Source organism: Diabrotica undecimpunctata, chromosome 4 (assembly GCF_040954645.1).
Source record: "Diabrotica undecimpunctata isolate CICGRU chromosome 4, icDiaUnde3, whole genome shotgun sequence".
Lineage (NCBI taxonomy): Eukaryota > Metazoa > Arthropoda > Insecta > Coleoptera > Chrysomelidae > Diabrotica > Diabrotica undecimpunctata.
This window is the reverse complement of record NC_092806.1, coordinates 35,393,704-35,420,979: the sequence shown is the minus strand read 5'-3', so window position 1 is coordinate 35,420,979 and position 27,276 is coordinate 35,393,704. Positions and strand designations below refer to the sequence as shown.

At 34.2% G+C, this 27,276-nt stretch overlaps 1 protein-coding gene across 1 annotated transcript; it reads right to left on the bottom strand.

Annotated features, from left to right (window-relative positions):
* Positions 1-22,644, bottom strand: APC7 (anaphase-promoting complex subunit 7). The gene is made up of 7 exons (XM_072529340.1): positions 22,408-22,644; positions 22,051-22,347; positions 10,090-10,254; positions 9,801-10,034; positions 8,514-8,848; positions 6,058-6,175; positions 1-614 (listed from the first exon to the last, which is right to left on the bottom strand). The coding sequence occupies exons 1-7, from the start codon at positions 22,477-22,479 to the stop codon at positions 126-128; spliced, it is 1,710 nt and encodes a 569-aa protein (XP_072385441.1). The 5' UTR covers positions 22,480-22,644; the 3' UTR covers positions 1-125.
* Between the last annotated feature and the right edge of the window lie 4,632 nt (positions 22,645-27,276).

Below are 27,276 nucleotides of genomic sequence, written 5' to 3'. Positions count from 1 at the left end.
CATAAATTGAGAGTTTAATGGCAAAATAATGTGTAATAATATAAAAAACATAGTTTAATATAAACAATAAAATATTGATAATTATCAAATATACAAAATAAAATTTACATAATCAGTACAATCTTTTAACATTCGTCGAAACTTTCAATATCACGTTGCCAAGGATCTACACTTTCAACATCAACATCAGGGTCGGAAGAATTGGTGACTTGAGAATTATAAGTAGTCTCACCTCCGACGCAAGTATAGTAACTATCTCGTTTACTAAGCGATAAGCTCCTACCGATATTATTCAAGCCTTCTGTAGCTCTTTGATTTGTAGGATCCAACTTCAATGCCAGTGTGTAATGATGGAATGCTTCGTCATCTTTTTGAAGATTAACAAAACAATCACCCAAAAGTTGATGAAGTCTCGATGAAGGTTTATGAGTTTCTATGTGCTTTAGTAAGAGGTGCGAAGCTGGACCGTACTGCTGTTCGCTTTCCAAAAATTCAACCAACATGGGCAATGCATTCGTGACTCCTGTTTTATCTTGTGCTACTGCTTTCTCTAAAATTTTTCTGACGGTTCTACTGGAAGCCATAGGATCCTTTAGTAATACGGATGCATGCAACTAAAACATAAATATGGTGTAAACGATCAACCCTTAATATTACTAACGTCTTTTTTGTTAATAAATGTAGATATATAATAAAGGTACTATCAAGGTATCCCCACCATCCGACTTACCTACCTACAGATTGGTAATCTGTACTGGGAAAATTAAAAAGACTCAGAATCGTCAAAATATAAGACCGAAAAGATCAAAACCATGACGAATCAGGTTAAGTCAATGATAGAAGAGATGGAATAACAAATAGAATAAAAATAGTTGCCTGGAGTTGTAGAGAATTAGGGCCAAAAAAACAAGAAATAAACGACAAACTAAAAAATCGTAATATAAGTAGAGCCATCATAACAGAAACAAAAATACTTTTAGCTCCACTTTAAAGTTAAAATGTGGACGATTACAAAACGATATAGAGAGTAGCTAGATGTGGCAAAAATTTCACCGAGTGATTCAACGGCGTTCGACGAATCAGTTGGTAAGTGGTAGGGCACTCTTTAGTCCTGAGATTAGGAAATCGGTCATAAAGGCGGATGAACCAAGGTCAACGGCATAAGGATACAAAAGGCAACATGGAACTATGTACTGTATTGAAGACTCGTCGAGTACCCCTAGTAAAATCATGCACCGTAAACAGGGGTAGCTTTGCCCCTGCCAGGGTAACTTTGCTCCATTACTAAAAAAAGTTTCATTTTAATTTACCTATGAATTAAAAACCGTCTTCACAAAACGCGCGTCGCCGTTTTACTGGTTGCCTATTGACAAAGTCTCCCATGTGCAGCATCGACTTGCTCTTCCATTTACATGCCTACAGCGAGTCGAGAAGGTGGTGGTGTAAAAACTTCGGTAAAAACTACGTATAAAATTTGATGTGTGTAGAAAGTTGTGCTATTATCTCACAAGTAAGTATTTGTGTATGCGTTAAGTGTATACTGTTTATCAACTTTTTTACTAAATTGTGACTTATAAATGAACAAATGATAAACTTTTCTTTTTCTAACCTAATTTTACAAACTATCAAGTGACTCGGGGTAACTTTGCTCCAAAAAAGTGGCGCAAAGTTACCCCGAAATATATATTATGTTTAATATATATTTTTGTTACAGATATGCCTAGAACACCTAAAACAGTACTAGGATCACGGCGCTATGCTGACTATAGACAAGAAACCCTACAAGAGTGTTTAAATGAAATAAGAAGAGCTGAAATCTCACACAAAAGGGCAGAAGAAAAATATAAGATTCCAAGAAGGACCATTTTAAATAAACTGAAAGGGAAACATTCCAAAACGCCAGAGAGGCAAAACGTATTTACTCCCGGCGAAGAAAACCAATTTGTCAATTGCCTGATTTATATGGGAGAGTATGGGTTCCCTACTAACGCAAGGGAACTGAAAAACATTATCAAAAATTATTTAAACCGTTGTGGAAGAGATGTCAAAATTTTCAAGGATAACTTTCCTGGAGAGGATTTGATCAAAAAAATTATGGTGAGACATCCTGAAATTTCCATACGTTTTGCAGAAAATATTAAACGTGTACGAGCAGGAGTTGATGAAAACATATTGAGAAGCTTTTTCGAAAATCTGGCAGTTGAGTTAGGCGGCGTTGCTCCAACAAATATATGGAATTGTGATGAAACTAATCTCACTGTTGATCCCGGCAAAAAGAAAGTCATTGTCAAGAGAGGTTGCAAGTATCCAGAACTAATTAGAAACGCTTCAAAGACCTCTGTGTCCATTATGTTCTGTGGAAACGGCAAAGGTGAACTTTTACCACCCTATGTTAATTACCGGGCTGCTAAAATGTGGACTACTTGGGCTGAGAATGGGCCAAAAGGATGCCGTTACAACGCTAGCAGTTCCGGATGGTTGGATGCAAATATTTTTGCAGATTGGCTTGAATTCCAGTTGGTACCTATGTTTAGGAAGCTGAATGGTAAAAAGGTATTACTATACGACAACCTCTCTTCACATATTACAGTACATGCACTTCAACTCTGTCGTGAAAACGACAATCATTTAATTTGTCTGCTTCCAAACAGTACATTTGACGCAACCTCTAGACGTGGCTTTCTTTCGGCCCCTAAAAATAGCCTGACGAAAAATGTTGTCAGTTTTGAAAAGTACTGAAGATGGCATCCGCAACACTAATATACAGAAGCACCACTTTCCTTCATTTTTGTCAAAGGTGATGGACTTGCTTGGTCCACAAATCAAATCTAATTTAGAGGAAGGGTTTCGAAAATGCGGAATATTTCCCCTGAATGTTGAGGAAGTACTCAGCCGAATACGCTGCCTTCTTTTTTAGTTTTTTTTTGCACAAATAATATTTTTGGAGCAAGGTTAATATAATCAACCCATTAGCTTTGCTCCAACTATATGTTACTATACAAAATTTCATGCTTTTATGAGGTGGAGCAAAGTTACCCCACACTATAGGTAACTTTGCTCCACTTTTTATTAAAAAAAAAATATGTAATTAATTATTTTTAGAATAAAAAATACCATACAATAATTACATTGTATACCTTCTTCATCAGTTATTAAAAAAAAACATAATACTAGTAGAAAGTTTATACACTTTTACTCGCAATTCCTTTAATAACTCCTAAAAGTGGAGCAAAGTTACCCCAGTTTACGGCATGGTAAATAAATAAAGTAAATAAATTTACTAATTATGGACCACAGACCCAAGCTCCGGCAGAGAAAGGAATAACTGTAGACCACAGGACTCCCAGGTCGTAAACTAGAGAAATGTCTGTGCATTTAACGTTAAGACATTGAAAATAGCAACCTGGAATGTCAGAGGTCTATATGCAAGTGGTAAATTAGCGACCGTGAAATGGAAATGGAGAACCTAAAAAATTTATGTTCTAGGTATCAGTGACGTACAGTGACCAGGATAACGCAAACAAATTACAAATAACGAAACTGTAGCAGGTAGCACGGTGGTCAATCATCGCTATGGTGTTGCTGACTTAGTCGCTGTTCGAAATTTTCACAAAATAATGATGAAATATTTATCCATTCATAAGATTATTTCCACCTCTATGGCTTAAGTATACCCAACCGCTAATTTCAGAGCGGTACACAGACCCTTTTTATTGTGAATGGTTTAAACCATATCGGTACAATAAATAGGAAGGTCCAACATCTGCTGATGTCAGACAACAGCCTCTTTTTTCTTAACTCAAGTGACTAAAGACAGAACATCGAGACAAATAGTCAATAAAGTTTGTGGAAGAAGACATAAGGTCTCGTAGTGTCTTACAAGTACTTACTTGTATCTCGTGAATGGCTTACAAAGTTTAAAAGAAACCCTTACGTGGACAGAGCCAAGGACTGAAAGGATTTGAGAAAAAATATGACTTTTTTAATATGCATAAAAGGAATTGAAAGAAATGAGAAAAACAGGTCAAACTGGACAATTAAGAGATAAAAGTGGTGCAATTTTAACAGATTTAAACCAGAAAATTCAAATGAGCAGAATATATAGCACAGCTTTCTGAAGACAAAGAGAGAACAGAAGCACTTCTAAAGATGATACTGGACCTGACATTATAAGAGACAATATGTATTGAAACAAGCTAAAAGTGGAGAATCTTCCGGTCCTGATGAAATTTCCATATATAGAACAGGAATAACACCTCACGAATGGCTCAAATCGACATTATACTGCTTCTTAAAAAAAAGTCAATGCAAAGAAGTGCAAAGAACATTGCACCATAGCTTTAATGAGTCATGTCTTGAAACTATTTTTAAAAGTTATTCACAATAGAATACAAAAGAAAATAAACGAAGACATAAGTAATACACAAATGGGATTTAGGTAAGGTTTTTGGACTCGAGATGCACTGTTTGCAATGAGTGTTCTTTCACAGAGATGCCTAAATATGAATCAGGAATTATAGTCCCTGTTTCATCGATTTCGAGAAGACTTTTGACAGAATGCATCACAATCATCTTAAGTAAAAAAAAAAGACAGATGAAATGAAAATTAAAGATGAACTAAATGGGGACATTCACATTCGCCGTGGGATGCGCTATGTGTGTTTTCAATTGTTATTTAATTTACATAATGAAACCATCTTACAAATTAGCGCTGGCCGAAGTAAGTGTGGGCCTAATAATAAACGGTGCGTCAATCAATAACATATTTATGCTGAAGACACCGTCCTTTTGGTGGGAACATTAGACAAACTCAAACATCTTGCTCAACGACTCAATATACCTTGCAAGAATTATGGATTAAAAACAAATTTGAAGAAAACTAAGTTCATGGTAATTACGAAATCACAAAACATCAAGAGATAAACTAGTACTAGATAACACAGAAATTGAGCAAATATCTTCACAATAATTTTAGAAATAGTTTCATTATTTTGACACCTCATATTCTGAATAATACTGCCTGGGGTAATTGAGGGGTGAATTGAGTAGCTCTGCGGTTACCACAGCCGCTCCCAAGCCCGGATAAAATGTGGAGGGTGATTGGCAAAGTTAGCAACCTACCAATCGTAAAAACAAATACTGCTCAAAGAAACAATGTACAGCCTCGGAACCGGATTGATACTATGAAGACGACCACGGCAAGAAATAAGGACAAGCGAAAAACATCCAAAACCCAGATGAGAATTACTACTTGGAATATCAGATCACTCAACTCAAGGGACCAAGAAATAACCCAAGTGCCGAAAGAGAAAGAAATATACATTTGTGCTCTACAATAGAAATTTTCACTTCTGTTTACAACGTAGTCATATCTATTTTTATTGCCAATAAACAATATGCCAAAAGATCTCAATTAGCGTAAGGATGTTAGGTCTTCTTTAATTCAATATTTGATAATCAATGTTAAACAAGAAAAACAGCAGTAAGATAGTAGCAACAGATATTGAATGCCTGCGAAGATGCTGCAGAGTAACAAGAATGGATAGGAGAAGTAATGACGAAATAAAGCAAAGAACATCAATAGAAACAGGCATTTCAATATTTGTAAATAATGGAGGGCTGCCGATACCAGTAACTATTGTGAAAGAGATATCAATAATCTGCAGTTGGTAGTTCTCTAAATCCCTAGAACTTTAAGAGATACGAAAACGTTAGTCTTATAAATCTTTTGTCAAATAACTGTTTATTATTTATATTTAATAATAAGTATTGTGTATTTGCATTCATTATTTTTTGTCGTTGTATCACTGAACAAATGAATTTATATTCTTATCATAATTCCTAATAATATTCTTATCATAATAATTCCTTTCATTCCCTACTACGCCAACAAACCGGCAACGTTGTGAGACAATGACGACATTAAATTGGATGACGTGCAATGGATTTATAAGGAAATGGCCAATACGTCAACTATCAAACTTAACGAACCATCCGTTAGGTGTGGAATAAGACGTTTGAGAAAAGGACTAACAAATAAACTAAGATGATACTTACACAGTATGCTTGTGCACTAAAATTCATTTGATTGCAAGCATTTACTGCTACCGATTCAGCTTCTCTAATCCTGTTACTTTGGATGTAGGATTCAACACAGCATTTGTGAATATCATGCCTAAAAAAGTGAAAAATTCATTAAAAATAGGTAGGTAGGATATAATAAAAAAGGAAATTAACAGTTGAAAATGTTCTTTAGAGGGTGTGGAAGGAGGGATGGTTTGCTATGTGCTATATGATAAGGAGACGGAAGGAAAGGAGGGAGAGAATTCAAAATATAGGTTAGGTTAGGTAGGTAAAGTTTAATATCACTTGCAGACAGTTTTCCGCTGTCTCGTCTTCAGCCTGACAAAATTTCCAATTCGCACTTTCTGTCAGTCCGATTTTATTCATGTATTTCTGAGGTCACAGTGACCTGTTAGGAGACTTACGATAATTCGCAGATCACTACTATTCATCTCTAGCAGATGTTTACATCTCTTCCTCGCAATTTCATGTATAAAAGTCTTCGAATGTTCAAGACCCATTTGTTCGTACCAGAGGTTACGTTTCATCCGTTACACTCAGTCCGATATTATTCTGTTGGCTGCAGTTCTTGTTCTGCCACCGTAAGGTTCTGGGTATATGCATGTTTCTGGGCCTATGCAGGATTCTTTTGCCATTCCTGGCAAGTAGGTCCGCTTTTTCATTCCCTTCAATTACCAGTATCTCCAAGCACCCAGGGTAAACTTACTTTTTCCGATCCGAATCAGATTCTGAAGACAGTTTAAAACTAACTTGGAGTCAATTCGATTCGACTCTATTGCCTTTAATACTACCGGGCTACCTGATAAAATTTTTATAGATCTGTCCCTGAGTTCCTCATTATTAGTTCCTGCAGGCATTCTCCTGCAGTTTAAAAGATAGTGTAGAGATTATCTAGGCTTTCACTAAAGCTTAGCCTTAGTTTCCCCCCGTATACTCCAGCTCCGCCTCGTCATCTAAAATATAGACCATTATGCCTGCTAAATATATTGAAAAAGGTGTTTTTTGAAGTAAATACTTGTTATTTATGCGAGAGTTAGGGATAATGGTAGGCTTATCTGAGGCATGATTTTCGGTGAGATCGATCGACGGTAGATGCAATGATAAGGGTGAAAAAAAAAATTGCTAGAGTAGGGAACACTGGTACACGATGTACTAGGAGCTACTATGTAAAAAAACGCTTTAGGATCAGCTTCCTAGGAGGGAATTCTCCGGAAGATGAACAAAAGGGGGGTGACTCTGTATCGTGATCGAAGACTATCTAAATAATACAATATTATGTAAACGATGGAGAGTTCAATATGTCTGCGAGTATTCGTCTTTTGACCCATCTTGTGAAACATATACTATGGTGGAACGGAACAAGACTTGGAAGTGAGGGTAAATAAAGTGATTGAGCAGATTATACTGTACATGAATGAAAAGATACTGGATTTGTCCCCACAAGATAGAAACAGAGAGAGTTCGAGATGACTAACGGATATGACGTTATGACGGATAAAAGTGTTTATTGCTTTGGGATGAATTTACAGCGGAACTTCATGACGTCCACGCAGCTTGAGTGAGTTGTTCAGGGAGAAGGAACGGTATCAAGTATACTGGGTATACCAAATTAGAGGAGACTGTTATGTTCGATGGTCCATATCATACATTTATATGAAGTGTAGCAATGGATGTAGATTTTATAGATCGGTAACTATGCTTCAAAAATTAGAGGAGCCCATGGAAAGACACTCCTTAAGGTTTGCAGTCGATACCATTCTGTATCAGTGCGGTGGAAGTGCTGGAGGGGTGGTACTGATAGATCTGATGGCTGAGTATACAACGAATAATTGACATGGAGAGAGAGAGAGAGAGAGAGAAAGAAAGAGAGAGAGAGAGAGAGTAATGCACGAATGAAAGCGGATATGGACGGAAAACAGTGGGAAGGCTAACTGGACCCTACTTCTCAACATTAATCTCACGATGTGTGTCGGCTGTGAACACAAGAAACTTAGGTATTATCTGACTCATTTGTTCATAAGACACGGTTGGTCCAACTCCTACTCTAGAAGAATATATAGATATAAAAAAGGGACGAAATGTTATTCGGTCGGGCAAGTCTTTACACATGCGTTATCATTCAATTTATATGGATTAAATCAAATCGTTAAAGTCAAAGATATGTAGTCGACGTGAGAATGAAGATATATCAATCTATATAGTTACAACATTAATTAGAACTTGGGATATTATTCTCGAGAGATTATATTTAATATATTCTTTCGTATACATATAGGCGGTTTAATTTCAAGGTTTTTGATTCTGTGAATAGAAAATTAGGACATATATTAATATATATATATATATATATATATATATATATATATATATATATATATGTATATATATATATATATATATATATATATATAATTTCCCAATAAACATACCTATAATTACATAATTGTAACGCTTCAGTACAATGAGTAGCAGCGTCAGAATATTTTTTAATTTGCAACAAAGTATTTGCTTTTAAAAGAAGTGCTTCTACATTTCTTCTATCAAGTAAACAAGCCTGTTGTCCAAAATAAGCAGCTTTGTCGTATTTTTTTAAAGCATACATATAATTTCCTAAAACCACCCAATGCTCCGCACTCCATGCTGACATGTCCATGGTAGGGGTCATTGCTTCTAAAGCTCGTATATGTTCTTTTGTACCCGATGCTGCTAATAAGGTTGACAGTAGATCTCTTCCATTAATTAAATTGGGATCTAATCGAAGACACTAAAACAATTAATATAATATAGTCAATACAATGTACTGGGTATTACCAAGTGGATAATAAACAGAAAAATACTGAAATAATAATTACTAAATAGAATGGAGAAGATAAAGCTATCAAAATACCAAGATATAAGTCTACAAATGGTAGAAGTAACGATCGACCGCGCCAAATACATTACCTCGAGGTACTAATCCGCCAATGAATACACAGAATTGAGTGTATATATCAATAATATATAAACAACAAACAATTATTAAATTGTATTTTACCATGTTTTAAATAATTGTAGCTCTCATCTGATGATGCCAATGAAAATTGGCGAAATATAATGAACTGTTGAACAGAGTACACTTGGCTTTCAATCAGCTGTATACCCAATTAACCTCAACCCCCTTTATATATATATATATATATATATATATATATATACATATATATATATATATATATATATATATATATATATATATATATATGTGTGTGTGTGTGTGTGTTGTAAGTATGTATCCATATACACATACAAAAGAATGGTGAAGATTTAGAAAAGAGAAAAAATGCAGAAGAAAATTTGACGGGAAATATTCTGCTTATATTTGAATGAGTTTTGGTGCAGTATTTTTTCGAAATTAATAAATCACGTTTAAAAATCGCATTTCACATCACGTGCTCTTTGGACCAGAATTTGTATACTAAACAATGCTTCTCTGGTGGCTAAGACGTTTCCAAACTCAAAATGTGTTTCTGTGATGTCCTTATCAATATTTTCGTAAATAAATAAACGAGCCAATAAAAGATTTTAAACCAGTACTGTCAAAACATACTGTCAGAAACGTTTCATTCAGAAATTTATAATCATCAATGAAATTAATGTAAAATATGTAAATACTATTTTAAATATTCAAAACATTCCCCTTTGTAATTCTAATAATACATATTGCTCGTAAAACTTACCTTTTGTAATAGAGAAATTGCTTTAGCATCATCACACATATAATGGTAGCAATGTGCCATACTAACTAATAATGCACTGTTGTCCTTTAACAATCCATACATATCCATATTTTTGTAAGTCTTAATAGCACCTGCAAAGTCCTTTACATTCAGCTGAGCTTGAGCTTTGATCCACTGATTCAACCAAGTGATTTCAGAAGTTACTTGCAGCATCAAAGAATTAACCTCAATTCCCTAAAATTTCAAATTTTATTGCTATTTATTATTAAGTAGAAATTTTCAAACTTACCTTAACTCCCATTTTCAAAAGATTTTCAACTGCTTCTAATGACATAGGACATTCTCTCAGAACTTCTTTAAAACAGGTTATTGCAGCTCTTTCTTGTCCAACTTCTTTATAAATATTTCCAAGAGCCATATTTACTTTTGGAGTTCGATGTCTAGCAAGAATCATCTTAAAATTTGAAGAGCAAAATATATATAAATTAGAAATAACACATAAATATAAAACAAGACGAGTAAAATTGAGACAAATATTGCGATTAAAACTAACAAAATTGTGTAGAACATTGCACCGATATTTTAAGTATACTCGATTACAATATCAATCATTTAAGTTTAAGTTATTCAATGATCTCATTGAATTTTATATTTTAGCTGTAATGTACACGCTGTAGACCACCGCTCTACAAAAATCGGTCCATGTGTAGGTTCACTACCGTCACAAGTCTTAAACAATTGACATATAGCTACCTACCTAAAATAACTTGAAATTCAACTATTTACAAAATTAATTAATACAATGTTTTTGAATTAAAATAAAAACGACCATTTATTATTTATTTATTGATGGTTTCTTTGATGGAAATTCATATTTAAGTATTTGATAATATAAAGGCAAAAAAAATCGCTACCTTAATAAATTTTATAGGAGACAATAAAAACTTTGTAAAATTTTATTTATATTAGCAGTCATATTTTTGGTTTGAAATATATCAAATATATATTTGTATCCTTTAACTCAAATAGCTAATTGTAATTTTTTTATTTTATAGTTTTTTTACAAGAGTTTTGCACACACACTATATCGGAGATATGTGATTTTTCAACATTTATTTGTTAAAATGGAAAAAAAGAGTGATCCAGAAAATAAGTCTTTTTTTAAGTTTATTAATACAAAAATATATTTTTAACCCAACAAATTTTAATTAAAGTTATAATAGTAAATAAAAAACATAAATTTTACAAACTACAGTAAAGTTTAACACAAACAAGGTGTTTAATCGTGCGGAATTGCAGCATAAAAGGGATGAAAATCTGGTTCCAAAATGGATGTTAAGGATTGTAAATTAAGATACTTCCTATATTTAATCGATAGTCTTTTGGTGTAAAGACTTGGAAGATTGTGAAGTGTCGTTGGATTAATTAATTTGTCTTTTCTTTGGGATAGATTTTTCCATTCATCAGAAAAATTCTGAATTATTTGATTAGGTAAATACTTGCACGTATATCGACAACTCGGGGAGATCCACCAAGCTTGCCTTTTTTTTTGGGAGGAGGAAATCTTCAAAAGACCGTCAGAGTAGACCGCAGCGCCCCAAGGAGCTGGGCTGCCCTCTACCCTGGTGTGTGAGATTCAGTCCGCTTTCCCAATTCAGACACACCCGTAATGCCGAGCGAATCAATCGTGAGAACGTAACTGCCTACCCACTAAAACCCCCTCGTTCCAATCGCGGACACCCGGTACGTATTTTTAGCAAATGCTACTTCGGTTGCCCTGCTGCTGTCCCTATCTCTACTCCGTGTCGGGGAAACCGGCTGTGAGGAGTAGTCATTCTTTTAATTTGTTCCATAAGTAAAACATTGAGTACTGTGTACAATAAAGAGTATGGAAAGAATTAATATTAAATGAAACATAAGTGTAAATAGCTGGGATAAAGTCAGATAAGATGAACATATATGTTTTCGTGAAGCAGTGTAAAGATAAAAGTGTATAGATACAGGATGTATAAGTAAAATAAGGGATAAAATATCCTTGGTAATGTCTTCTGTCACTCTCATCTCCCATCTTGTCTCGCTCTCTCGCGCGTTTCCTTTTCTTTTATTATCTGTTATTAGGTCTACTATCACGTTGAAGTTATCTTTGCTTTGCATGGCTATATTCATTATAGTCTCCGGTGTTGTCTCTCCTAGTTTTGCTCTCATATCTTGTTGTTTATCTTGGAAAATGTTGCAATGGAATACGCAATGTTCTGCGTCGTTGCACACTCCGCATTCTATACATAGGTCATCTTCAGTTTTCCTTATGCGATATGTGTAGGACCTGAAAGAGCCGTGTCCGGTCAGGAATTGAGTAAAAAAGTAATTTGTTCTTTTAAACCTACATTGATACCACTGTTTCACGTCTGGAATTAGTTTCTTCGTCCACTGTGCTTTTTCTGTCTGTGTCTCCCATTCTTGTTGCCATTCGTTTAGCATTTGTTCTCTTACCTCGGCTTTGACCCCTATTAGGTGGCCGTTTACACTGTCGTAAATGATCTTACGTTCCTTCGCTAGGAGGTGGATGGGGGGCGTACCCGCAATCACCTGTAGGGCTATCGTTGATGTAGTCCGGTACGCACTTACTACTTTCAAGAGGGGTTTTCTTTGAGCTCTTGTTAATAATTTTTATTGAGCTCCTTATATTTGTTGAAACTCAACACGTCAAGCCATACAGTTGCCCCATATAGGAGGGTGGATTGTACTACCTGGAGATACATTTTTCTTTTATAGGTACTTGGTCCATCTATATTTGGCATGATCTTTGTCATAGCAGCGATTCTCTGTTCAGCCTTCTGAACTACATTTATAAGGTGTTTCGTGTATCTCAAACCCGAATCAAGGTGTATGCCCAGATATTTAGCACAGTGTCGCGGTTCTATAATACTACCATTTAAATCAAAACTCAAAGTTGGTCTCTGTCTTGGTCCCTTTAGTACTACTATATCTGTTTTGCTACTTGCCACCTCTAGGTCATTCTCTATCATCCACCTGTTGACTTTTCTGTAACAACTTGTCACTTTATCTTCAATATCCCCATTTAAGTTAGCTTCTATTAGGATTGCAAGGTCGTCTGCATATGCTATGGCGTAGGTGTCCTGACCATAGTCTATTTCTAATACCCCGTTGTACAGTACATTCCATAGGGTAGGTCCCATGACGGACCCTTGCGGTACTCCTGATGAGAGTTTCATGTCTGCATTATGTGCTATGTTTCAGTATCTGTTTGTCAGGTATTTATTTATAATATTTATAATGTATTCTGACACTCCTGCTTCTTCGAGCTTCGTTAGTATGTGATGCCAATTTGCAGAATTGAAGGCGTTCTTCACGTCGAACATCACGAGAATGGCCCATCTTTTTTCCGATCTTTTTACCGTGTCATAGATCTTCTTCACCGCATCTATAGCCGATCTGGCTTTTCTAAAACCGTACTATCTATCTGAAATTTTCCCCAGCACTTCGAGCTCTTCTTCAAGACGTTTCTTTATAAGGCTTTCATAGAATTTTCCTATGCAATCTAGTAAGCACAGAGGTCTATATGAATTGGCTTCATCCGGGTTCTTTCCGGGTTTTGGTAATAATACGAGTCTCGCCAATTTCATTTATCTGGAAACTCTTGCGTATTCAACAGTTCATTGAATATTCTGCGCATCAGTTCGGGTTTCTCTTTTACTACCAGTTTTATTGCTTCTGGGGTTACTTTATCCGGGCCTAGTGCTTTCTCTGCCTTTATACTTTCTGCTGCTTGTACAATCTCTTCAGTAGTGAACTCTGCAGGTCTAATATCGTTGTCTATCCGTAGGAATGTGTTGTCGGGCTTGCTTGGAAATAGGGTGTTCGCTATTTCCATGTTTCTTTTTTTATTAAGGTTATATGGGGTCTCGAGCCTTAGGCTTTTCATGGCAATCTTATATGCTTCACCACATATGTCTTCTTCCAGCGCAGCACACAAATCCTGCCAACATGTGCGTTTGGCCCTTTTAATTTCAATACTTAATTCTTTTTTGGCGCTCTTATATGCCTCCTTATGTTCTTCTTGGTCCCTGTGTCTTTGTGCTATACGCCTGTGTCTTAAGCATTCCTCTCGCTTTTTTTGGATCTGGTCATTCCACCAGTAAGGTACTGTATATGTGGTGTGCCTATTTATGGTACTTCTTCTATGTGCGTTTATGATATTTTCTCGTAACTCATTAAATTTGGTAGTTTCTTCTTGTAGGTTATTTATTTCTCTTTTAAATTTTTCTTTATCGAATATTGTTCTCTTCCTGCCATATTTCCTGACCTTGGTACCAATTTCGTACGTGATGTACCGATGGAAGGTGAAAAGGTTCTCATCCAGTACATCCCAATCCCTGATCTTATTGGCAACACCATTGCTAGCTATGGTGACATCTATGTGACGTTTTGATGTACCTCTCACAAAGGTTGGTTTTCCATTGTTTAACACTAAGAGGTCCGCTGCGGAGATCCACTCATTCCAAATTTCACCCCTCTCGTCATTTCGGGGGGATCCCCATAGAATGAATTTTGCGTCTATGTCTCCGGCTACTAGAAAATGTTTCTCTCTCTGCGACGTGTCGATTATATTTTCCGTGTGTTGTCTGTAACGCTCTCTAGTAATATTTGAAGAAATATAGCATGCTATTAAGGTTATTTTGTCGATTTTTATTGTTACATACCCCTCTTTTTTTACTATTTTATTAATACACACATTTTTGTTTAGTATTTTTATCGCTACATCGATGTTATTATCATATATTCAGCCTTTATTCGTAGCTATCCTCTTATTAGATTCTGGGACAATCAAGAGATCTGCTTCTATGTCCAGGGCTTTCGCGTAAATTAAGTCGTGTGTTACTTTGCTCTCCCGACGTTGACTTGTAATATTTTTAGTTTCTTTGTCCGTATCGCAGCCATTTTTAGATATCTACCACTAGCGTATTAGGTCACGTAGGTTACGTAGATGGGTTAATGGCGTTTATTATTGTGACATTATTGTTATATCAAAGGATAATTCGTTGGACACTATCCGGCGACCATTCGTCCACCTTCTGGCTTGTGCCTTCAGGTGTCCGAGCCTCGCTGAGCGTCATGCTTACTTCGTCGCAGGCTTTTGAAAACTCCATCATCAGAGGGTCTTCGAAGACCTCGACTACTTCGGTAGGTACCTGCACGTTTGTTTTTACGGGTATACTAGGGGGAGAGGAGGTAGATGTAACTTGGTCCCCTGCCTTTCGGCATCTCTAGCCTTTTTCAGGGCTTCCCGAAATTCTGGACAATCCATGCTTCCTGTTCTGTGTTCTGCTTTACACAGGACACACCAAAGTTTTCCCTCGCATTCTTTTATGCCATGATTTTTCCCTCCACAGCGATAGCACATGTCGCTGCGATCTGGTCCTCTGCAGCTCGCTGTTTCATGGCTATAGGGCCAACACTTACTGCATCTGATAACTCTCAAACGTCTTTCTACCTGGCTTCTGACTATATCCACTCTGATATACCCTCTCCCGAGGATAACTTCCGCCACCCTCACAGGAACTACCAGTGTGGTTGCCTGGGTGTCTCCTCTTAGCGGTCTTAGTTCGCCTATTTTGTATGTGTCCTTCCATTTGCCGACTTGTTCATTGAAGGCCTCTATTACACTAGGTTTGCCTGGCCTAATACTATTATAAAATAAATGACTATCAAAATTTTTGAAATATTTGTAATCCAAATACTTCACTGTATATGGAGAAGGGAATTTTCTGGCCTCTTTACAGATTGTTATATAATCTGCTGGTACACGAACTGTTTTATTTTTTAACTTCTCTTCAATGAAGGAGTGCATTAAGTCGGCCTCCATTTGTGTGTGACCGACTTCTAAGAACTTTTGTTCAATTATTACATTGTTCGTAGATGCAATATGAAAAAGAGCATTGGCTAGTGTACAGCAACGGTTCTTGTACGAACAGCCGTCGCTGTACAAAACAATTTTTTCCTTTGCCTCAGGTAAGAGCAGGTTTCATAAAACAAAATCTGAAATTATTGTTGAAAACTCATTGGAAGCCAAACCGCCCTCTGTCTCATTCCAGAAGAAACAGAACCCTTCCTTGGTGTTTATGTTATAAATTGTAAAGTTGTGGACACACAACTTCATTTTATAGTAGAGAGAAGATACTGAAGATTTAGGGCAAAGTAATAATGATTGTAAATCCATTGTGAATGTTACACAAGTTGAGTCTGCTTTATCCACAACTTTTTGTATCCTTGCTTTATCTTTCTTAAGAATATGCTTTTCATCCTCGTCTTGACTCAAATTTCCCGTTTTAAAAGTCTCGCAAATAAATAGAAAGATTTTGATCATCAAAAATCTGTGAAAACCTACATTGTGACAACAGAGTTACATTACATTTACTTTACATTACGTTACATTTCTTTGCACTAATTATCTTTATAAAACGTGTACACGCTTCTTTTTGATTGCCAGTCAGGCTCAAGATACAACTTTGATGTCCTCTTGCGGCAATAATGTGATTCAACTTTGGGTAACCCAACCAAAAATGTTTCAAGTGATTCCACTTCTTTGGGTTTTCTAGGTTTTTTTAAATTAGGTTCGACAGAGTTCTCATCACCATTGAGTGTAATTTTATGATCATCTGTTGGATCATCTCGATTTCTACCTTCTGTTGATGTTTGCCAGTTTAGAGCAGTCCATTCACCGATAGCTAAGGTATTCAGGAACATGTTCTTGCAAACACGAATTGCGACGAGGTGCGGCGATCAGGTAGCTCAAGTTGATCTTCTGTGATTCCAGCATAATAGTTTATAGTTTTGACTGGGCACTTAGTACTTATTTTAGTTATTTTACTATTTTTATAAACGCTTGTGTAGTGATTATTAAATTGGAAAAAAGAGAAAATGTCAGGTTTAAGTGGACGAAAACGTGACTTAGTATGGAATTCCTTTGAAAGTATTAAACTTAGCAGCAAAAAAGGTGAAAGAGCAAAGTGTAAAAAACGTGGGATAACTTTAGAGGGTCAGGTATCAAGAATGAAGAATCAATTAATCAAGTGTTCTTCTGGAAATAATGATAATGATGATGACATTGAAGGTAAGAAAAAATGCTTAAATTGCACTGTATTTTCATACTTTCTTCCTATACTATTTAAATGAACATTATTAAATTAACATGGCAAATTAATAATTAACAATATCAATTTTTTACATTTTTATACACGTTGTATTATCTAGTTTTTGTATTGGCCGATTTCTTCACTTGGTACAAATTTTTAACAATGTCAGAGTTATTTAAAATTTAACTTGTGATGTAATCACAACAAGACATCTTGATATTCCTGCATTTTTAAAATTTAAGACGGCAGAAGCATGTCAAAAAGAAATAAAACCCAGGTTTTGTTTTTTAATACCATGTTTATAAATTTATAGTTGAATATTAATTGTTTCTATTGTTCCTCCCAATTTTTGTGTATTTTGTATTTGCGAATCTACTAAATAAGTTTTTATAAAAGTATAAGGAACTAGAAGCTTTTCATGCCTTATTTTTGTTTCTTTTAGCCCTATTAAAAACTTCTTTGTTTCGTACAAAAAAATATTTCTTGTTTTCAGATACTCAAGAAACTGTGACTTCTGATGAGGCTTCTTCTTTCTCCTCTTCTGCATCCTTTGTTTCAACGTAGCGAAACGATAGTGCTGGCACTGAAGACAGAGATGCAATGATGTCCAGACCAAGTACTTCTTCTAATCCCTAATCATCTCAACTAGTAGCTCAAAATCGAAACAGACGCAAAACTGAAAGTTCTGTGGAATTCTTTCTTATCAAAACAAGTACAAACCAAAAGGAGGCCCTAGACAGGCAAATAGCATGTTATACATTTGCTACAAATTCGCCATTTAAACATGTTGATCATCCACAGTTTATTTGTCTCATAGAAGAATTTTGACCTGGTTACAAGCCACCTAGTCAAAGAGATATAAGCGGACACTTGCTTGACAATATTTACGATGAGGAAATGCAAAACTTTCGCGAATTTATATAAAATGAAGTTGTTTGCTTAGGTTTTAATGGTTGGTCGAATGTCCACAACGATCCCATAGTGTGTGTTACAGTTACCACAAAGTCTGGTGAAGTTTATTTATGGGAAACTTTTGATACGTCAGGCCATGCTCAGACTGCAGATTACCTTGATTCGAATACATATGATAGCATTAAGAAGTGTGAGGGCGAATTGAAATGCAAAGTTCACTCAGTAGTTACAGATAATGGTGCCAACGTAAAGAAAACGCGTTTCCTACTAGAGAAGCGGCTAGATCTTGATATTATTATATACGGCTGCTCTGCGCATATTTTAAACCTTCTGGCTAACGACTGCAAGTCATCCAATATCAATATTACTAAACACGTAGTAAGTATTGTTAAATACTTTCGTAATAGTCATTTTGCAAATTCATGTTACCGCAAATCTGGAAATTTAAAATTTGTCATACCCATTGAAGTTCGATGGAATACAATGAGCGATTGTCTGGAATCTTATACTAAAGCTTGGCCAACATTGCTTAAAATTTGTGAAGAAAATACGCAGACTATAAACAAAGATATACAGGCTAAAGTAGGGAATGTAGGAATTAAAAGAAGTGCAGAAGACTTGCTTTTACTACTTAAAGCCATTTCTGTAGCACTTGATACAGTATAAAGTAATACATGTATAATTAGTGATTCTGTACATGTATGGAAGGAGCTTGAAAACAAGTTTAGAAATATTGGCAATGAGGAGTGTATAAGAAAATTCGAAAGTCGGTATGAAATGACAATGACAGAAGCACATTTTTTGTCATATCTGCTTGACCCAAGGGAAAAATCTCCTAACTTAGATTTAACACATGAAGAGACCTGAAAAGCACTGGACTTCGCAAAAGAAAAGTATCCCGAAATTGACGTTTTACCAATAATTGCAAGTTTCAGGCAAAAGGTGTACCTTTTCAAAAACATTTTTTTGAAAACAGTGTCACTTCAAAAGTGACACCGATTGAGTGGTGGAAAAGCCACAAAAATATTGACACTAACATCTTAATGTTATTGAACAACTCCACACAGCCCAAGCGTCTTCAGCTGACGTTGAAAGAATTTTTTCTTCCTTTGGGCTAGTGCAGTCGAAACTTAGAAACAGGTTGGAAGGGAGTACAGAAAAAGCCTCCAAATTGGTTTTTTTATTTAAAGTGTTTTTTTATTTAAACTGATTAAAATGAAGATAAATTATATTTTTGTGTTTACAATCTTAATTATTTTGAATATTTTTACGTTTGATGTTTTTTTTTTGTTATATTAATTATTTTTATGTAAATAAAAATAAAAGTTGTCTTAATCATTGTTTTCATTGTTTATTACTGTTATTTTATAAAAATTTCATTCATTTAGTATTTAGACTTATAATTTTGATAGCAGCATACATAGACTTATTGTATCAAAAAAAACCTGTTTAAACCAAATAAATCTGATTTAAACCAAAAAACCTTGGTTTTTGCCAACCCTGTCACATACCTTGGCTACCTAATGACTACTACCAACAAAACAAGCAAAGAAATTAAAAGACGAATAAACCTTACAAATAGGGCATACTAGGGACTCTAAAAATAATTTCACTTAAGAAATATCCAAAGAAAACTAAAATTATTATATACAAAACACTGCTGAGGCCGGTGCTCACATATGTGGCGGAAAAATGAATTCTAACGCAGAAGGATTTAAGACTTCTGGGAATATTCAAGCGTAGGATCGCAAAATATTTGGAGCTATAAACAATCAAGGGCAGTGGCAAAATAATAATGCGTAATTTCGAATTATACCAACTCTTTAATGAACAAGACAACTTAGATGGGCTAGACACATAATACGAATGTCTGACAATATGATTGCTAAAAAGCTAACGACAGGAACGCCTATAGGAAGAAGAAGCAGAGGCCGACCGCGAATTAGGTGGTTAGATGGAGTTGAGACCGACTTAAGAATACTAGACATCAGAACATGGTAACACGTTGCCAGAAACCGAACAGAATGGCGGCTAATCTTAGAACAGGCCAGGATCCAAAGAGGATTGTCGAGTAAAGATGATGATGATGTTGATAAAAATACATTATTGTATTGATCATTGTTGGTATCATTATAAACAGGGTGATTTTTTAGTGCGACATTAGGCGATAATTCCATGATGGTACAGGATATACAAAAAAGTTATTTAGAAGAAATGTAGGCAATGATATTCTCCAGGCTTAGATAATATGCTGAATTCTACAGAGTGATTAATAACTACGTTGTAGATCAAACACACAATTTTTTAAATAGGACACGCTGTATATTTTCTCATATTTAGATTCCCCTCATACTGTTCTTACAGTATCGAGTTTGACACTATTATGGTGCAATCTGAGAATAATAAAAAGACTCATCTTTAGTATTGGACTGCAACTTACCACAGCTGCAAAATTTAATTTGTATACATTTCTTCAAGATATTTTTAAAACTGGTGAATAGAAAAGGTTCAATTTCTCGTTATTTACCAGTTGAGGTTTTATTACTGACATATCACATTGAAAAATGAGGAACTTTGTTATTTATGTGTTTCTTATATCTAAATTATATATCAGATTATTAAGTGTGTGTTTGTGTGTTTATTTATAAATTATTTGTATACAGTAGACTTTCAAAGGTAAGTAGTGATTATTTTTGTAAATTTATTTGTCCAGTAGTTTATTTCTTGGTTACTTGGTTAAATGAAGGTCATACTGTAAACAAAGCTTGGCATGATTTAAATATTAAAAGCAGTCGCCAAGTGTTCCTTGAAGGTATCTCTAAAAGCACCATTAGGTAAGGGCCAACATCTACTAATAACACCTATTGGTAGTGAGCATGGTTCTCTTACTAGCAGATTTTCAGTTTTTTATTTAAAAAAATTGGGAGATTTGGTTTTTCTGGTTTTCATTTATACTGACAAAAATTGAACCTGGCTCAGTAATCATTTTAGATAATGCTTCCTAACATAGTCGTCAAATAGAAAAGCTTACAACAATGAGTTGGTGAAAAGAATAAATAAGTGAATGGTTAGATACAAAATAAAATATCTGGTTAAGGCCTCGGTTAATAAACATCTGTAGACAAATTGAGTTGAAAATCTTAAATTGCTTCTTCCCACATAAATACAAATGACACTAAGATACTGAATAACAATAAATCTACTTGTCCGGGTGATATACTGATTGAGTTATTAAAGATAATCAATGAAAAAATATGTATGCAAAGACTAGCAAACAATTAGTCTTATGACAAAAATCCTGAGAACACTAATAACATAAAATTAAAACTACACTGTCAAAATAAAAGTTAGAATCGAAAGAACACATGTTAAAAAACAAAAAAAAGGTTCTTTACAGAGAGATTTAACAGTAGTTTAAAAATAAGATGATTAACTAAATGCTACATTGATGTAGTGATATAGTGTCCTATCGTATTGATCTTAAATGCCAACACAGAATCAAGATGTGATGAAAATATGTAACTTCTCTGAGAGATGGATGTATAGAAGGATTCTAAAAATCTCATGATGGATCACTTTATGAATGTTGTTCTATCATGATTTTAAAGCAATCTTATAATCTTTAATTTGTAGTTGTTGTAGTTGTAATCTTAATCTTCAAATTCATTGGTACTTAATACATGTTTCAATTAAGCACAAAATAAGTGGTTTATACTTATTTAAATATACTATTATTTTATCCATATATTTGTAAAACATTTCTGCATTAGTGCTTGAAAGAAACAGATTAGCTTTGTAATTATTTTCCAGCTTTCCCCCTGATTTTCCCTTTAATTGCTATTCATTAGAATTAATTCTTTCTCTAGCAAGAATCACCTGCCACAGATAACTGACACAATTCAACCTGTTATTTCAAAAAGGGCATAAATTACACTTTTTTAAAATATCACTTTTTGGTGCCATTTTATTTCTTGAAGAGTTTTACATGTTTTCTGTGAAAAGGGCAAAAAAAATTAAAGTCTCTTTGAAAATGGCACAAGTCCTGAACTTATGCCCCTATCTAATAAAACAGAACAGAAGTATTAATTGATGGACTTAAAACCAATTCTATAAAAATAGGAAATAAGAAAAATGATTTTTAAATTTGAAAAAATTGAATCATTCTAAATAATAAACATAATTACCTGCAATATTTCACAAGCAGCATTCTTCTGTTTTAGGGCCATGCAGCATAAATAAATTTGGTACTTTATATCAGTATCACTTAAAACAGCGGTTTGATTATCTAATTTATTGCTGGCATTTTTGGACTTCATTACATAGTTTTTTCTCATTTGAAGTCCTTGTCTGTATAATGCTTCTGCTTGGACATATTTTTGAGTGTGAAAACATGCATCAGCATAATAAACAGTTATTTGTAATTTCACAGGTAGGTGGAAAATATCAGGTTTTTGATCCGCTAAAGTTAAAGCTAATTCGCACTAAAATGAATATTTTATTAATACATAATGTAAAATTATATATAGTGCTGGAATACTTACAACTTTACACATATTTGAATACAATTCTTGATCTTTGAGTAATTGTAATTGTTTTAAAATTGTATTTAACATTATGAACTACAGCAGTTTGTCTTTCCTTTATACTAAATATATAAACACCAATTTGAAACCAAATATATTCGGTTAAAATATTCAAATTTCTGTACCTGATAATAATGTTTTTAAACAATTTGAGTTGACTTGACTGTTGACTGACGTTTGACTTTAAGGTTATGTATTTTTATTTTTTACCCTGCACTGTTGGTTTAAGCACAGAATACTCCAACCCAACTAGAGTATTCTGTGGTTTACAATCAGAATGCCCACTCTGCTTGTCAAGATAAGTACGCGCAGACGGAGTCAGCCATGTTTTAAACGGAACCAGTGCTGTTCAGTAAAATATTATCTGGTGTGCATAGAAAAATTAACCTGGTTTAATTTATTTACGGCAACCAATGGTTATCGTTTTAGAGAATGTTTTCCAGTTATATCTTAGGTTGACAGTTGACGGTTGGCAGATGATCTGATCCTAAACTATATCCTATTGATTCCACCGAATTTGATTCAAATGTCTCTTCCAAATCTAATTATCATGAATCAGTTTACACAAATAAATTCTATTATTTAAAACTTCGTCTATTACACTCTCGAGCCATATTTGTCTATTTGGATTTCGATAGTCCCTGCACCAAACTTTATCCCTCTCTACAAAGCTATCTTCTCTTTTTCCTTTATAATTTAGAATTTGATTTTGCGCTTTTTCTTTTGATGAAACCGCTTTTAGTGACAATAAATCTAAACGTGTACGTACTTTACTTTTAAACATCATACTGCTAGGTGAGATACCAATAGTAGCATGTATCGAATTTCGATAAGAAAATAAATATCTGTAAATCAAAGTTTAAAGTTGCTGATTTCTATTTCTTTCATCTGAAAAACCTTTTTTTAATTTCAATTTAACCGATTTAACACAGTTTTCCGCAAACCCGTTTGTTGAGGGATGAGCGGTTGGATATTATCAAATTAACTCCGTTATTACTTAAAAAGTCAAAAGTCGATGATTTAAAAGTAAATATTTGAAAAATTATAGTCTCGCCTTCCTACATTTGGTAGATAAAATAAAATAAACACAAACCTCGAAGAACCAGCGACCAACAGGTCGCAAAATTGCGGACTAGTAATAATATAGTGAATAGTAAAGTTAAAAGTAGAATAATTAACATAAGAATTAAGGTACAAATATTTTTATTGTATTATTTACATGAATAAATAGTAGTATCGGGATTGCCAACAAATCACCCTTTTTAATGATAATAAAAACATAATGTTCATATAAAATGTTCTTAAAACACACAAATGTTTATATTAATTGTTCTAAAAGCTAAATAAATACGATTTATAGAACAATAAAGTTTATAGTTTGTAGAATATCCGGCAACCCTGTAATTTGTCGGACCGGCATTTATGAAATGTTGGCACACAAACTTCTGTGTGACAGAATAATTTCAGGTAGGTACTTACATATTACCATATATTCTTTATCTATGCATATTACATAGATGCACAGACACTGAATTTAACATAACTATTTAATAAAATAAGTTACACTTGAAAACTGCTTCTATTTAAGAAGCGTGAGAAGGAACTATTACTTGCTTTTATTTGAGAAGCTGAAAAAGTAAGTTTAACTTGCGTGCTTTTATTTGAGAAGGCAAAGACAAAGTGCATTAAGGGTTTGACTATTTTGAATCTGAAAAACTGACAGGCGCAGAAGATACAATACAGTAGAAAGAAGGCATGTCATGCTGATCGTATATCTTTAAATTAGTGAGAATAATTTAATTATTATCCTTTATTTATTTAACAAACTATTGTAGAAAATACAATTAATTTTCTATACACAGACTCGGATTAACAAATTTGTGACAAGCCATGACAGAACCATAATTTAAATTTTTAGAGATTAATAATTTAGTTTGTTTGTATAAAAGCCACAACACTATATATTAATTATAATATTTAACGAATATTATAAATTGAACTTTCTTCTGCTGGTTTCCATGGAATGTCGTCTTCCATCAATTATCCATTCATACTTTCCATATTTACTATCAAAAGTTTCTCTCTGCAACGGTTTCAATTTTAGCGTGAATCTTGGACCTAATTCCTTTAGCCTACATTTTTTTCCATTCGCATCAAATCCATATCTGTAGTGTCTAAAAATTATAAAGTCTGATTATGAAAAGTTACTCATAAAATGAGCTGTTGGTCCATCGGGCAAATGAATAAGTAAGAGACCATCATGTTCTTTTTTATGTTCATTAACAATTAAAATAGGTATCGGTATATCCTTTTTGAATGGCACTTTTATATAATTTAGTAAATTTGAAATTATTTAATCTATTCTTCAACTAAAAGTACGACACAAAATATTGCATATTATAATTATCTATAGTTGCCGGGGAATCAAACCGGGTTAATTTTTCTATGCACACCAGATAAAATTTCACTGAACAGCACTGGTACCCTTTAAACATGGCTGATTCCGTCTGACGAACGAGATGTGCGTACTTATCTTGACAAGCAGAGTGGGCATTCTGATTGTTATTTATTCTGTGCAATAGGTGTTAAGCTTTCAACCATGTTTAAATAATCATATTCAGGCTCATCATTTTCGCAATAGTCCTGTAAAGGCAATCGTGACAAAGCATCTGCTTTTGAGTTATCCACTCACCTGATAAACCTAAAATTGTAATCGAAACTAGCTAAAAATGAAGACCATATTTGAATTTGACCCGCCGCCATTTTCGGTAAGCTTTTATATGCAACAAAGATCGATTTCAATGGTTTGTGATCACTTAAAATTTTGAATTTCCGTCTCGCCACATATTGGTACAATTTAAATACTGACCAGTAGACAGCCAAAGCCTCCTTCATAATTTTAGAGTAATTTCGCTCTACTTTGTTTAATACCCTCGAGATATAGCATATAGGCCTCTCACTCCCATCTGGCAACACATGGGACAGAACTCCCCCGATTCCATAATCACTCGCACCAAATGCCAAACGAATTTGTTTATCTATGTCATCGTGTAATAAAAATTTTTGTGAAGCTAACACGGTCTTTGAATACTGAAGAGCATTTTCACATTCTTTTGTCCATTTAAATTTTTTAATTTTTCCTACTAACTCATATATAACGGTTTTAATTTCCGTTGTAAATTTTCACAAAGACGAGAGTAATAATTTATCATTCCTGCAAAAGCCCTAACCTCTGTAATATTCTGAAGACTAGGAGCACTTTTGATTGCCCTTACCTTTTCTTTGTCTTTTTCCAACCCCTTTTGTGATATTTTGTGTCTCAAATAATAAATGTTTGAAAAATTAGATTTTTTTTTGTTTAATCCCTGTCCTTTCTAGTCGCCTTAACGCCTCCTCTAAGTTTTATAAATGATTTCTTTCGTCTTTTCTTGTTACTACTACATCGTCTAGGAAATTTACCGTGCCCTGACACTCCTGAAAACGTTTTCAATTACATTTTGAATAATAGAACAGGCTGGTTTCGTACCATAGGGTAACCGCTTTATTCTGTATATACCTAGAGGTGTGCTCCACTATAATAACTCACTAGTTTTATAATCTAGTACTAACTGATTATAAACATTAAGAAAATCGAGTTTTGAATATGTTTGTGCTCCCTGTAACGCGACAAAAATGTTCTCAATATAGGGCAGTGGATGCTTGAAGTCTTTTATATATTTATTTACGGTGATTTAGTTAGCGCAAACACGGATATCTCTACCATTGGGTTTCATAACTGGTACTAATGGTGTTCACCATAGACAATTATCTGCCCGTTCAATATCATTGTAAATGAAAAGCAAATTGTAATAGATAAGGTTTGTGGAAAACTGGTTTTACATTTTCATCTATTTATAAAGTAACTTTTTTCCCATTGTACGTACCCAACTCCCCAAGGTAAAAATAAGTTTATTGACGTATCAATTTCCACTTCGGAAATCGTTCTCAAAATACAGTATACTCCCTCTACAACGAACACGGTTATTACGAGGTTTCGCTTATAACGAGGTACATTAGATGTACAGTGGAATTTCTATTGAACTATAACCCTCTATAGCGAGGCAAATTTGGTTATAACGAGAGAAAATAAGATCAAAAAACGTGTTTTTTTACTTTTTTAGCCCGTCCGTGGTTATAAATAAATACCCTTTTGCTGCCCCGCAATAAAGTTAACTGCCGCCCGCAATAAACTTCTTTGCAATAAATACAACTGTTTCACATCTTTCGAAAATATGATAGATATAATGATATTGGACAATTTAAAGTAGTCAAAAATGACAGACTTCTTCCAATTGCAAATGCAATAGTTTATGTTATCCTTGAAAATACGCTTTATACCTTATGTAGTTGGAAACAAATGTAAGTACAGATTTTTTGTTTTAACGTATATCATTGACAATAAAAGGATACAACTTTTTTTCAAAAACGCCATTCAAACAATATTTATTAGTATCTTATATTGCTCCGAATGGCTTCACTATAGGAAGTTAATGTTTTAGAAAACGAAATATTCATAGGTATGCACAGTATTATTGTTATCGGATATAACGAGATCGGCTTATAACGAGGTAATTAGTCTTCCGTTTCAGTTCTCCTTATAGGGGGAGTCTACTATACAAACATTAACAAATTCAACAAATTTTGTTTTTTTGTTACTTGGTGAAAAATTCTTTGAGTTGCGTTCCTGGGACGACTTTACTTGTAAGATAGTTCATTCGATTACATGAAATCAACCTTAACTTGAGAATATCCGTCAGAAAAAATCATAGCATATAATTCGTCTTTAAA